The sequence below is a fragment of the Mesoplodon mirus genome (genome assembly GCF_964341445.2).
Source record: "Mesoplodon mirus genome assembly, chromosome: 8".
In the NCBI taxonomy this organism is placed as follows: domain Eukaryota; kingdom Metazoa; phylum Chordata; class Mammalia; order Artiodactyla; family Ziphiidae; genus Mesoplodon; species Mesoplodon mirus.
This window is the reverse complement of record NC_138984.1, coordinates 52057350-52071125: the sequence shown is the minus strand read 5'-3', so window position 1 is coordinate 52071125 and position 13776 is coordinate 52057350. Positions and strand designations below refer to the sequence as shown.

The following is a 13776-nucleotide window of genomic DNA, read 5'->3' as shown; positions in this document are numbered from 1 at the left end:
ATGCTAACTGGTTGACTGATTTGGTCACTCAGACTTCCCCAGGGCTGGGGATAGAAGTTCTTCGGTTTACCGTTATTTCAGATTACAGCTGGCAGAAGACTCCACATGTATCACTTGGAATCATACTCAAATCACAAGCCTAGTAAGAGGTTTCCAAAATCACTTACCAATGAATTACGATCAGCTTCTTCGTAGGGGTTTTTTGCTCTCCAAGGTAAATGAGGACACCAATTTTCAACCTGAAAAATAGAAATCAGAGACACTAAGTATGCTGGTGCATCTGTAAATGAATTAATGTCTGTGCAAAGCTCCAAGCACAGTTCCTGGTACACAGGAAGTGGGTTAAGTGGGCTATTACTATTATCGGTCAGACTCCCACACTTTTAGCTAGCCATCCAGAGGCAGGGCGCCTCTCAGATGAAACAATAATCAGCCAAGGTCCCCAATGAGCGTATCATGACACTTCACATCTGTCCTTCAAAGACTTCACAGTGGGGCTTCCCTGGTGGCGCAGTGGTTGAGAGTCCGCCTGCCAATGCAGGGGACACGGGTTCGTGCCCTGGTCCGGGAGGATCCCACATGCCGCGGAGCGGCTGGGCCCGTGAGCATGGCCGCTGAGCCTGCGCATCCGGAGCCTGTGCTCTGCAACGGGAGGGGCCACAACAGTGAGAGGCCCGTGTACCACAAAAAAAAAAGACTTCACAGTGACTGATTCCTTAATCATTTAATCCTCGAACTTCTACACAGAAGGAGGGGGGGGGCAGTCTTGCAGCAGAAAGTTAAAAGACGTGAACACTGCTGCCAGGGAATGGGAATGCAAAGGTGCCCCTGTACTATTTAGCGAGAGGACAAGAATGACTCATTATCTGCTGTGGTGTGGCAGGCAAGGAAACATCAAGGCATATGAGCCACAGAACTCCATCATGTATCTCCAAATTAGGTATGCAACCGAGAGTTTAAGGCTAACTGATCAAGGCTTCCCCTCATTTTCTGGCTGTTCACTTCACACTAACTCAAGGAACAGGGTGATAAAACCTATTGGAAAGAGAGATGAAAGAAAAAAAAAATCCCTCAGCAATCTTGTGAGAGCCATTCTGGAAGATGGACTGTTCTGTCAATGCACCGGAGTTTAGGGAGCTGCGGGAGGGGGGAAAAAGAAAGGGGAAGTGCCAGATTTTACAGGAATGACTTCGACAAAGGTTAACAAAGAAAATTAGGCAAATTCACACGTTCTAGTAAATGAAAAATGCACTGAGCAATACTGATGTCTGACCTCTTTGCCAAAACTGGCCATATAATTCCAAGATAGCATGTCACCCATTTATTAATATATGAGGTTATTAAAGATGGCTAATAAACAGGTGCTGAAAATAATGTTTCTGTGGCCAGGCGGACCTATAAAAATGAAGAGTACAAGAGGGCGGGGGGCATCCTTGGAGGGTCACGGGGGGAGGAAGGGATGTGTGTGAGGTCAGAGCTCCTGTGTCAGCAATGCACAGTCATACAAGCTGGTTGGCCCTCCGGCTCCCAGTGAGTTTTCAAAGAAACAAAGCAGTTTCACTACTCTAGAAATATCTCTTAAAGCAAGGTGATTTTGACTAGGACCCGAAATAACTGGGCAATCTGCATAAAGCCCTCTGCCACTGCAAATGATCTGAAAGTAACAAGCAGAGGGCAAAAGCTTGGGGGAGGGTGGAATTCCTGGATAGGAAAAGTACACAGTATTCTCTTTTCTTTTTGTGGAGTGAAATCAGACTTGACCATATTTGTGAATGACTTCAGAGACTCAAAAGGACTCCTCATAAGAAAAGTTGCAGTGGTTTTTACTCATAAAAAAAAGAAAATACTAACTTGCCTGGAATGCCTATGTCTAAATACTGAGCCCTTATATAGCAACATCACCATGAAAGGCAAAATCACCAAGGAAAAGCACTCTATTGATACAAATGAGAAAAGTGAGGGAGAAGCAGCAGAAAAGAAGCCTCCAAGGGGATGAAGCCTCGGCTGGTCCCAGCAGCACTACACACATGTGTGCCTTGTGTTCTCAGGCCGGACTGAATTACTTAATTCAAATTAAAATTTTGTAAATGAACTCAATAAGACAGTGCTTTAAAGCATATTTGTAACATGAAGGCTTCAAATGGATTGTAGACCTGATTGTGAGACCTTCCACTGCACAGAAAAAAGCATGAGGATGAGCAAGCAGGGTACAGATTTGTAGTCAACCCCACACAAAATAAATAACAAAATGTACACAGCAGCATGTGAGGATAAAAAATGTCCTCATGAAGAGCATGATAGGGAAAGATGAAACACGACTATGAATAAAGAAAATCAACCAAAAGGAGAGACATTAGTGAGGTCAGATAAAGGAGAGTACATTCACTCCTCTGTCCTTAGAAGAATCTTCTGAAATTTACTCTCATGAAAATACAGTCCAAGGTGATCTTCTAAAATACGACTTCCCTACAGAATACTCAAGACTTTAATTCCTCTTTGAAACTGATCTTTATCTCAGTTCTTCTTACTTTAAATCACTGGATAATACTGGGCAAGATTTCAAGGGCATCCCTGAAAGAATGGGAAATGGAGTCTGCCTATTTTAGCTTTTAGCAAGAAATCTTACCGTTACATATTCACTCATAATGGAGGAAAAATCAATTCTGAACATCCTGACACAGGAGTACAGTGGGTTTTTAGGGTGGCTGTTTTTGTACGCAGTGATAGGATAACTGGTTAACAAAATAATTAAATTTTACATAAACCAATTACTCCACAGGGAGAGGGGGAAAAAACAAACACATTTCTTTCTGAAACCTCAGAGGATTACCAGGATTGGAAGAAAGCCAACACCAGCAATAACTCCACGTACTGAAACAAACAGCCCTCAAATGAGCAACATTTTCCTAAATAAGAACACCATTAATAACACTCAGGGAAAATCTTGCTCAGGGATAATAATTCAACCTCCTCATCCCTAACTGTTTTGTCTGATCTACCTTGGCTCCTTCAGTGAGTCTAACCACCCAGCACAGCATCCTACCAGGAAAGCTGGACCCCAGAATGAGCCCACTGTCTTCCTGATCTGGAAGCTCTTCTATTTCAACTCATTCTTACCATCTCTTTTCCTGGCTCTCAGAACCCTAGTGTCCTATGTCTGCCTGTGGTCATCTTCCTTCATCTACTGCCTTGGCTATGCTTTTTTCCAGCTGTGACCTTGGTGCTCTCCTTGGGACAGGATCTGTGGCACTGGACCCTCCCACTGTCTACCCTGACCTCTACCCGACTCCTGCAAGCTGGCAAGTCCTCCATCAAGCCCTCTGCCAGGGCAGGGACTGGACAGCCTTAAAATAGTCCACAAATCACCACAGTAAGTCTAAAAACTGAAAACCATCTGAGTTCATGGCAACACGCACACAACAATCGATAGAGGAGCAGAACCACGACTCTATTAACCTTCGATTTGAAGGCGAAACTTCTACAGGAACTAATCTTTTTAGTGCACTAGACTCAGGCTACAAAATGAAGAGGCAGCAGAAACAGAAAAGACCAGCCAGGCTAGACCTTTGGAACATTAAGGCATCTTCCACACACAGGCCACAATGAAGCACTTTTCTTGAGCAAGGAGATCTAAAATTACCCAATTTTATTTTTGACATTCCTCCTCCCAATGATTTAAACTTCTTTGATCTGAGAAGGTTTTGCAGCTTCATCACATACAATGTGAACCAAAGCAAAGTTCCTAAACAGACCTCATACTTACTTTCAAGTTCCGTAGGATGGACAATTCATTACATTTAAGAAAAAAGAAACTGCTTACAGAGATTCCTACAGCTCGAGTTGGAATTTAAAGGGGGAAAAGAAGTAATAAAGTTATAGCAAAAATGAGTAGGAGATTTAACGTACATATGTGTGTACTTTGGTGTAACTGGCCTCTCTGCAGTAATGTTCTGTTCTTTTGAAAGAATAATAATCAGACTCCATTATGGCCTCTTCTCTCACACTTAATGTGAAAGGTTTTGCTTTAATGGATCACTGACATAGAATTTCATGCTGTTTTTTTCCTAGAGTAAGTGTAATCAAAACTAAATGAGCAAAATGCATAAGAAAAGTCTGAGGTTATCTCTGGATATTGGTGTCATGGGTGCTTTGCATTTTCTTCTTTATGTGAATCTTCATATTACGACTTTTTTTTTTTTTTACAATGAACATTTCTTAATCAAATAAGTTTTAAAGGCATTACATTATATAAGCATACAGTCATTTACTGAAGGTTTACAGTTCAGGGAAAGAAAACAAATGAACTTGACTGCATCCCATCATTTAATCCCCTGAAGTGCCCTATGACGTGGGTACCATTGCCAGGTTACAAGTGAGGAAAGCAAGGCTTAAAGGGGCTGAGAACTTGCTGAGGTCCACTCACTAGTGAGCAGCAGGGCTGGGTGATGACTGAGATCTGTTGGTTCCTGGACCAGGACATGTCAGAGCCACCTTAAAGGCCAAGCTCAGTGAAGGGCAAGGATAAGAGAGCTGCTGAATGTGGAATCCACCAAAATGAATTCTATGCCCAACTCCACAAACAACTAGGGGGACAGCCTTAAACCATTTGACTTTCAGGTTTTCTCATCTACAAAATGAAGGTGCTGGTTTGGGTGACCTCTTAATAATTCTATTAGCTTTAAGATCTGAAAAAGATGGTTGGACATCATCCTGTCGGGCTAGTTGGTTACACACCAAAAGGATACCACTGACTATATCTATTCATTTGATCCACTGATGATACACACATACATACATCCACACGTATCGGTTGAAGTGATGACATATCAAATGTAGTTACTCATTAAGGGGCACGCTTTTAAAAAAGACTTCTTTACCCCACTCCACTCCCCTCCCTGGCCTACTCCCCTGTCTAAAGTTTTGAACAGGAAATGCACATGGTAAAGGACGTCCACACATGTGAGTGGTTCTGCTCATCCTCTCCATCAAACACCTGAGATGATGAATATTTGGGCCAAATTGCTTATTAGGAAAGGTTGTGCCTGTGGGGTGAGTAGGAGACGAAGAAGAAAAGCGACAACATGCCAGGAGCCAAGCACTAGGAAAAGCGCTTCACACACATCATGTCCTTCGGTCTCCACACAATCCTCTGAGCAAGGCCCATCATGACAGAGGTGCAGGGCAGCCCCACAGCTGGGGACGGAAGTGCTGTCTGTCCTGCACAGCGCCGTACGCTTAGCAGAGAAGCCAGACGAGTGGTTCCTGCAGTCCCACGAGCACAGTCCAGCCTTTGATAGTAGAGTATGACTGCCTAGATCTTCTCTACAAAATCCTTCAGGAAGGGTTTACTCTGCTCCTGTTGCAGGGCAGTGCTGGAAGGGCCATGAAAGTGATGGTAACTCCCTGCCTGTAGCCCTCGCCCCTGATGTCTCTTCCGCGCAGCAGGGGTGATTGTTTCAAAGCCTAAAGTGGATTACATCCTACACTAACTCAGACCCTTCAGTGGCTTCTCCTCGCCCTCAGAATAAAACCCAGAATTTATCCTCAACCTTACACTGCCTGCCTCACTACCCCCGTCCCCCAAAGAACTCCCTTCCAAGTCCAAACACACGCCGGGCTCATTCTTACCTCGGGAGGGTCACCAGGTTTGTGAGGGGAGGGGAAAAGATGCTCAAATTCGAATTTCAGACAAAGGATGATTTTTCTTTTTGGTATGTTGCATGCAGTATTTGTCATATACTCGCAGTTAAAAATGAAATAAAACACTCTTTCCCTGAAATTCATTATCATTGGGCATCTTGTATTTCACCTGGTAACCCCATACCTCAGCGCTTCGGCATCTGCTCTCTCTCTACCTGAAACACTCTTCCTTCCAGTGTTCCCATGCCTGCCTCCCTCCCTCCTTCCCTCCCTCCCTGCCACACTATGCTCCAACTTTTCCTCTGAGAAGCCTTCCCTGGCCTGCTTCCCTGGCCACTCTACCTCCTTACTCTGTTTTTCCTCAGCACACTTACCACATGTGGAAATTATCTGACCCATGGGTTGACTACTAATTGCTGTCCCATCCGAATGTAAGCTCCTTGAGGACAGAAACTTCAGCTGGCCTGTTTCCTCAGCCCCGAGTGGAGGCCCTGGCACACAGCAGGTCCTCAATCATTACTTGTTACACAGTAAACAAAAAAAATCAAAGACATGACTTGAGTACTTAAGATATTCATGATAAGGATACTCTTTTCCATTTAAGTGACACTTATCTATTTTCATCCTTTCATTAGAACCTTTCAAAATACCCTGAGGGAAGCAGGGCAGGCTTTACCTTGACTTCAGTGGGGAGAAACCAGTCTGAAAACTCAAGGGAATGTTCTAGGCCACATGGGTGGGAGTTGGATCCAGATAGGCAATCAGGCCCATGTATTTTCTTTTCTTTTTTCCATGTAAGGCATCTTATTTTAAATATAGCAGTCTGTACATGTCAACCCCAAACTCCCAATCTATCCATATATTTTCTATAATATGTAATGCTGCCCCCTACCACGGGAGGGGTGGCAGGAATATCACAGAGACTATGGAACTGATCGTGTGCAAGAGAGACCCGAGGGCTGGGGAGATCCGAGACAGGGCTACTCAGGATGTTAGGAAAGGGGCAGGACTTCAAGAGAAATTGCTGTAAGTTTTCAACATACCACAAACCAGTGGGGTTCTAGTGACAGGATGTCAGAGTTTCAAAAACCCATCCCAAATCTCTGTGGGATGAGACCTGTCAATTTCCTTTACACAGGAGAGGTAGCAAACGAATTCCTCCATCGTGAATCACACAGATAATACAGAGGGATGCTTCTTACATTGCACAGTGGAAGAACCGGCCTCACTGGGCCTGCATCCACACTGAGGACACAAGAGCCACAGTCACCCCATTTATAAAGGTAGTCACATTCCAGTGACCAAGGACAGAGTTCCTCTTTTGTGGTAATGTGCAATTTTGCCAGAGGTGTAGATCCAGGCAAATAATGCAGAGTGACAATAAGAATAAAAGCTGGGCAAGAAAACTGTGCCTTCCAATATAATTGGCTCGTTCCATTCTAATAGTCTAAACTGATCCCCTGCATTCCCTTATAGATAAAATATGAGAAAGCATTATATTAAAATTGTTAATAAGTGCTCAAAATGCCCTTGCTTCATGTCTCAAACTTAATGTTCTTAGCAGGTTTTAATGTTACAAATTTTACAATAACGTTTTCTTCAAGATTAGAAAGGTGATAGCTGGGGAAGTCACCCACTTAGAACAAAGAGACAAAAAGCTATTGACTATTTTAAAAAATGCTTTAAATAGAGTTATTCATTCAATAAATATGTGTGCCAGGCACTATTATTCCTGTGAACAAAACAGACAAAAAATCTCTCTGGAGATGACTTTCCACATACTTGCTCTTAACACTGGATACTGATGGTCACCCCAGGACCTTTGCACTGAATTGTTCCCCCTGCCTGTTAACTACTTGTGCCAGACATCTGCACCTCTTACTCTCTCACCTCTAATTTGGTGCTCACATGTCCTCCTCTCATCTGCTCAGTACGGCATATTCTGAACACGCTGTCTAAAGCTGACACCAGCACTCCTCATGAGCCCCCTCTCAGTTTCATTTTTCTCCATAGCTCTATTGTAATCTAAAAGATATGTATTTTACTTTTTGTTGCCTGTCTCCTCCTACAAAACGTAACTTTAAGAAATGTTTGTCTTTTTGTTCACTGTCATATCCCCAGCACCCAGAAAAAAACAATAGCAATGAATTCCCCTGGTACCCAGATGATGGTCTCTAAGTGTCATTTCCCACTAAGAGGAACCAAGGGTACTTAGAGAAAAGGCTGATTCTAGGTCTAGGGCAGAAATTATATAAGATGAGCCTGGAAGCTCTAGTCATACCAGACGAGATCAAAACTATTAAAAACTCCCAGGTTATGTCAAAAGGATTCAGAAGATAATGTGAATTGGCCCCCACTGGTCAAAGAAGGTATAATATGAGAACTAGTAAGAAAATAATTGGAATGGATCAAACATATCAAATATGTTTCAATCAATGAGTTCATAATGATGGTAAAAACCAACAAGCATACAAACAAGCAAGCAAACAAACTACTAGTCACCAGTGGAAGATGCTAGGAAATCAACAGAGAACTCAAGATTTCTCTTATGAACTGTTCCGCAGGGTAACCAAATATCAGACGAGGACTCATTTCTCTATACAGGTTATTCCTGATATATTAAAAAGGAATCCCTGATAAATCCAGGCAGTGATTATCAATGGCTGCTAACATTCCCCAAATGAGAGAGAACCAGGCATTTATGTGCCTCTTAATAGACGTAGTTAATACCACCCATGAAACAGTTTTGAAAAAAATATTAAGCCTGACTCTGATCAAACCTCAGCTCTACTATCAATTTACAGGAAGTACAAGGGGCAGGGAACCAGGTTATACAACAACACGGGGATATAATCGTCAAAATTCAGAGGACAACAAACTCTTCTAAGGCAAAGTTTCTTCAGCGAAAAATCACAGGAGGAAAAAAATAAGAGATGAAAGGAAACCTAAATTAAAGGGACTTAAGAGACACCAACAATGGTAATTTATGGTCCTTGCTTGAAACTCTGTTCAAATAAATAAACTTTAATTTACAAGAAATGTGAATACTAACCTGATATTTGATGATATTAAGGAATTCTGTAATTTTTAAAATATGGAATGGTATTAGGAGTTATATGTTTTAAAAGAGCCTCTTTTAAAGGTACATAGTGAAACATTCACAGATGATGAGATCTTTGGGATTTGCTTCAAAATAATGAACTGGGAGAGCTGTCAATGAATGAGATTGGCCACGAATTGACAATTATTGAATGTGAGTCATGGGCACATGGGGGTTCCTTATACCCATCTCTTTTACATACGCTTGAAATTTTCCATATTAAAAACAGTTCAAAACATAAAACTTTGCAAATATTTTATTGGTATATAATAGAAATAAATGATCAGAGACAATATTTGGAGATGACTGCATCAAAGCACCAGTCTGCCACATGTATTCCAAGCAGCAAAGAGGTGTTGGTTTGGGGTTTGGCAAATCCTGCCATTTACCCTTAAATTTTTGTTTAAGGTAGAGGTCAGAGTAAGAAATCTCAATCTAAATGTTGTAGTATGCGAAAAAAAAAAGAGAAATAAAAAGATATAAAACTAAATGTTGTAGTAAATGAAACTACTGACAAAGAGGAGGTGTCACGAAGAGAATGAACTTGGGAGAAGGAAGAGGTTGGGGGAAATTGAGAGATCAATCAGGCTGATGACAAATGCTGTTCTGTAAACTTGGGATTGTTTTTAAAAAAATCCTTTTCTAAGTATGTTTTAGAATTCACGTAATAAGAGCCACAAAAACACATAGATGAAAAAGATAAAATAAAGGCTGAATTCAAGAAGTGCAAAGAACACGATCATAAATCTCTGTCACCTCAGGTACCGCCAAAAAAATATTATCTCACAGAAAGAGAATTTCCTACGTCAAGGGCTAGACATTTGAAAGGTGTATGTGGGTATTCTCAGGCAACAGTCTAGTGGCATTTTTAAAGTACTCCCTGACCCGTCCCAAATGTTAGTTATATTTTCTCATTCGGATTTCTTCCTGCAACCTAAACAGTCAATTCTTTACTTCTGCCCACTTTGACAAATTAGTTTGTGCAACACCATTTCCAAGATATCCTTAGCAGCCAACACAGCCCATAAATCCAAATCATTGTACTGGTTATTAGGATTTCATTTCATGCTCACATTCACAAACATTTAAGCTTTCAACCTTTGCTGCTGGACATTAATCTTGGCATTAATCAAGGGATTAAGTACGCTGAATTTAAACTCAAGGTTAATAGCACGCTCAGCCAATATTAGTTTTACATACTGCCAAGGGCGAAGAGAAAGAGGAAGAGACATCTTTATGCCTGTTTCTGAAATATAAGAAACAGATTCATGAGTAAGGCATGAAATTGCTTCTTTTGTTCCTTTATGAGGGAGTCACACACACAGGCAGGCGCACGCACACACACATACACACTCACTCAACCAGTCCAAATTGGCATTAGAAGCAACAGCTTGTACACATCCTAAGATCTAGCAATCAATCACTGAGCAATTTGATTATTTCAGAGCAACTATACTTCCAGTGGCAACACAAGTGCTTAAAAAACACAGTACAAACAAATTAAGAAGTCTGGCAGGGTATGATGGTGGCTAGTTGCTAGAATAATTGTGTAAATAGCAAAAATGTGTGGGAAGTCAAATATATCGGCACCATCTATCAACATAATATCAACGGGGTAAAGAAATTTATCCTCAATTTTGTAAAAGCTGATAGCAGTAAAAGGCTCTGCAGAGGGCTAAACTAAGTTAATAATACCTGAAACAATGACCTTTAGAGTAATTACTTTATAGGGTCTTGTGTCTATAACGGGAGTAGTTAGTTACATGGCTCTCAAAAACAGACACAGAAAATGAACTGCTCGATGATCTGGAAATGCAAGGCTGCTTAACACATCGTTCTTTCAACCCTCACCACTTGCAATAGCTAAATACCTGGTTTCCATGAGTTATATGTTCAGGAGGATTGGCGCCGTTTCTTTTTTTTGGGGGGGGGGGGATAAAGTATTAAAATTATGAGTATTCAAAACTAGCAATGAAGACTGATTAATGGAAACCAGCTAACTTAGAGCCATATTTCAAACACAGGTGGATTTGAGCATAGAACTGAATGCAAAGGCAATGGTGACAAACGACTTCACTTGAGTTCAGCTTTCATTTGACGTGAAAGGGCAACAGGAATGGTCGATGCAGAAGCACTAAGCAACTTAACCTCTCGGAGCCGCTAGGACGCAGCTCTCTACTACTCAGAGCTGGGGAGAGGTTGAAATAACGCCGTGTATTTGAGGTATCAGGCACACAGTGCAGCTCTGCCATGTTTCATTCTTATTGTCTGCCACTCAACAAGGGCAATAACGAGACTTTTAGCATCACACCCAGTCCCTAATACAGCATCAGACATATGACAAGCATCCAAGGGGATAATGGAAGGGGAAACACCGATGGCTTTACCTCCTGGGATTTCCCATAAAAGGCTGGGAGACTACAAGTTGGGGAAGGTAAAAGCAGAAGTTTATACTCCCATAATTCAGCAGAGTTGGCACAATGAGAGAACTGGGGGAAAGAAAAATGCAGGAAGAGCGCTATCCCCTAAGACTGGTCTGAATCTAAATGCCTCAGTTCAACCGGTGACTGACTATACAGGAGACATTTTACTTCATGTCCTCTTATAAAGCTGTCAAAGCTCTGCAGTTAAACGTAGATGGAAACAAGAATTGGCTCTTCAGTGAGGATTAAGAAAAGAAAGTCACCAGTACATCCACTGATCAAGTAAACAAATCAAATGAAGATGTCTCTCTCAATCATTTCACCAATTGCAAGAGTAACCTGGCATACGATACAGGTTAGATGAAGTAACAAAAGACAGAAAGAAAGCAAGAGGAAAAAAAAAAAAACTAGACAAAATACATCACCACAAAGCCATAGATGTTGTGCAGGATTTACAGAATACCAGAACACAATTAACTGGCTTTAGGAAACATCTCTAATAATTTCATATAGGCAACGGCAGAGGGGCACTGCTGTTCCATGCATCCAGTTCACGATTCAACTGTGAACAAGTTGCGCATCCTGACAAAGGAAGTCAAGGGGAACAGCTGAATTTCTATGTTTCCAGAAGCCTAGGGATCTAAAATTAAATGAGACTGGTGAATGAGAACCAGAAATTGATTCCAATTCTAAGACAGAATCAAGGTCCCACATAAAATGTCACAGGCTAAGTGACACCCCACAACTGTACTCAAATAATGGCAATATCAAAAACCTATCATGTATAGACACAGAAAAGAAACTTATAGCTACCAAAGGGGAAAGGTGAGGGGGAGGAATAAATAAGGAATTTGGGATTAACATATTCATACTACTATATATAAAATAGATAATCAACAAGGACCTACTGTATAGCACAGGGAACTATACTTAATATTTTGTAATAACCTACATGGGAAAAGAATCTGGAAAAGAATATATAACTATATACAACTGAATCATTTCGCTGTACACCTGAAACTAACGCAACATTGTAAATCAACTTTACTTCAATAAAAATAAATAAATAACCACTCCCCCCAAAGAAGTAAAAAAAACAAAAACAAAAACAAAAAAACCCCCAAAAACCTATCATAAAAGTGTCAGTTCTACAAATTGAGTTTCATTTATTTGCCAGGTTCCACTCTAAGCATGCTCCCATAAAGGCTCAGGAATTCTCATGGCAGGATCCTTTAAAAACAAAATTAAAACATATGATAAAGGAAGAACCTGAAGCACAAAGAGGGCAACTTTTCCAAGAGCACAGTGTTTAGAAAGCATTAGAAACAGAAGCTGAAGTCAGCTATGAGGCGCTAAGGCAGTACTGCCTATTCAAGTGGCCATGTTGGTTAAATTTTCCTCTCTTGTAGGGTCCCTATTAAGATGCTTTGATAAAATGGAAAATTTTTTTTAAAGGACAGAGTTTCAAGGTAATTTTCACATTAAAACTTTGAAAAAGAAGTTCCTAGTTCTTTCCCAGGACCCCTTCCTGGCTAATTACCTGTATCCATGCTTCCTCTTCCATTAGACTTGAAAGATAATGAATGCATAGCATGGTGCCAAGCAAATGAGTCCTCGGTCATTGTTGACAATCAATGAATACAATAGATGTTCAGTAAGTGCTCACTGAACTGAGTTCAGTGTTGCAGAAAGAAAAGTCTGATCATTTGCATAAGAAGAGAGTAGAAGAGGCAAATGAAGCACCCTTCCACATCCCAAAAGTAGAAAAAATAGTTAAAGGTTCTGCAATGAAACACCCAGGCTCCAATATTAAGTCTACATGATCCATCATATCTTTATGCAGCCCCAACTATCCCACACTCCTCTCAGTTTACCTGCACCAGAATCTCCCTTTTCTCTCATCTTAACTAGGTCCTTCCTTCCCTGTCAGTAGGGGTAGGGTGGCAGTTTCAAAGGAAGGGAACCAGGTCATATATAATTACAGCCCCTCTCCACCTGGACCATTCTCCCACACCTCCCCAGCTCTGGCATGGGAGATGAAGACCCAGGCTGGAGTGAGCACGTCAAATCCTCTTCCTCTCCCTTTACCTCGGCAGTCCTCCCCGAGATGCTGGAAGGCGTGAAATTAGTTCAGCTTGTCCATCAGGGAGCCCAGTTATACTCTGGCTAAATTCTATCAAATGGAAATGGGAAGAAAATTTTTGAAAATTGAACTAAATGAGGAACTTTTTCCTCAGGGCAGGAAAGGTGCCTCTAATTGACTTCTCACTAGAGTGAAGGTTCACCCATAGCCCCAGGCCCTACTCCTCTGGAGAAGAAAATGAGGCTGGCCCCAGGCCACCCAAGCTCCAAACACACTCAAATACATGCTACAAAGTCAACTGGCCAGCAGCCACCTAATGAAGAACATCACACACCCAGCCTCTCAGTGCTTTTCATTTCCAAGAGGTATTTTAACTGTCATTAACTCTGACGGTTCCCATGATGGCCCTGCGGTGGCCATGGAGCAACCTTGGCAAAAAAAGTCTGACTGGATCTTACAGAAGAAAGAGAAGTAAGGGTGCAGAAGAGGGACAAACCCCACAGATTCCAGGGCCACATGCCCTATAGCAA

The 13776-nt window shown here is 41.6% G+C and overlaps 1 protein-coding gene across 5 annotated transcripts in view; it reads right to left on the bottom strand.

Moving 5' to 3' along the window:
* The window catches only part of MGAT5 (alpha-1,6-mannosylglycoprotein 6-beta-N-acetylglucosaminyltransferase), a 374340-nt gene that overhangs the window by 147200 nt on the left and 213364 nt on the right, over positions 1 to 13776 (bottom strand). For all 5 annotated transcript variants that reach the window (XM_082631527.1, XM_082631526.1, XM_082631528.1 and 2 more), the window contains one exon: positions 168 to 239. In XM_082631527.1, the coding sequence (XP_082487653.1) occupies positions 168 to 239 (72 nt within the window). The remainder of the gene's footprint in view (positions 1 to 167; positions 240 to 13776) is intronic.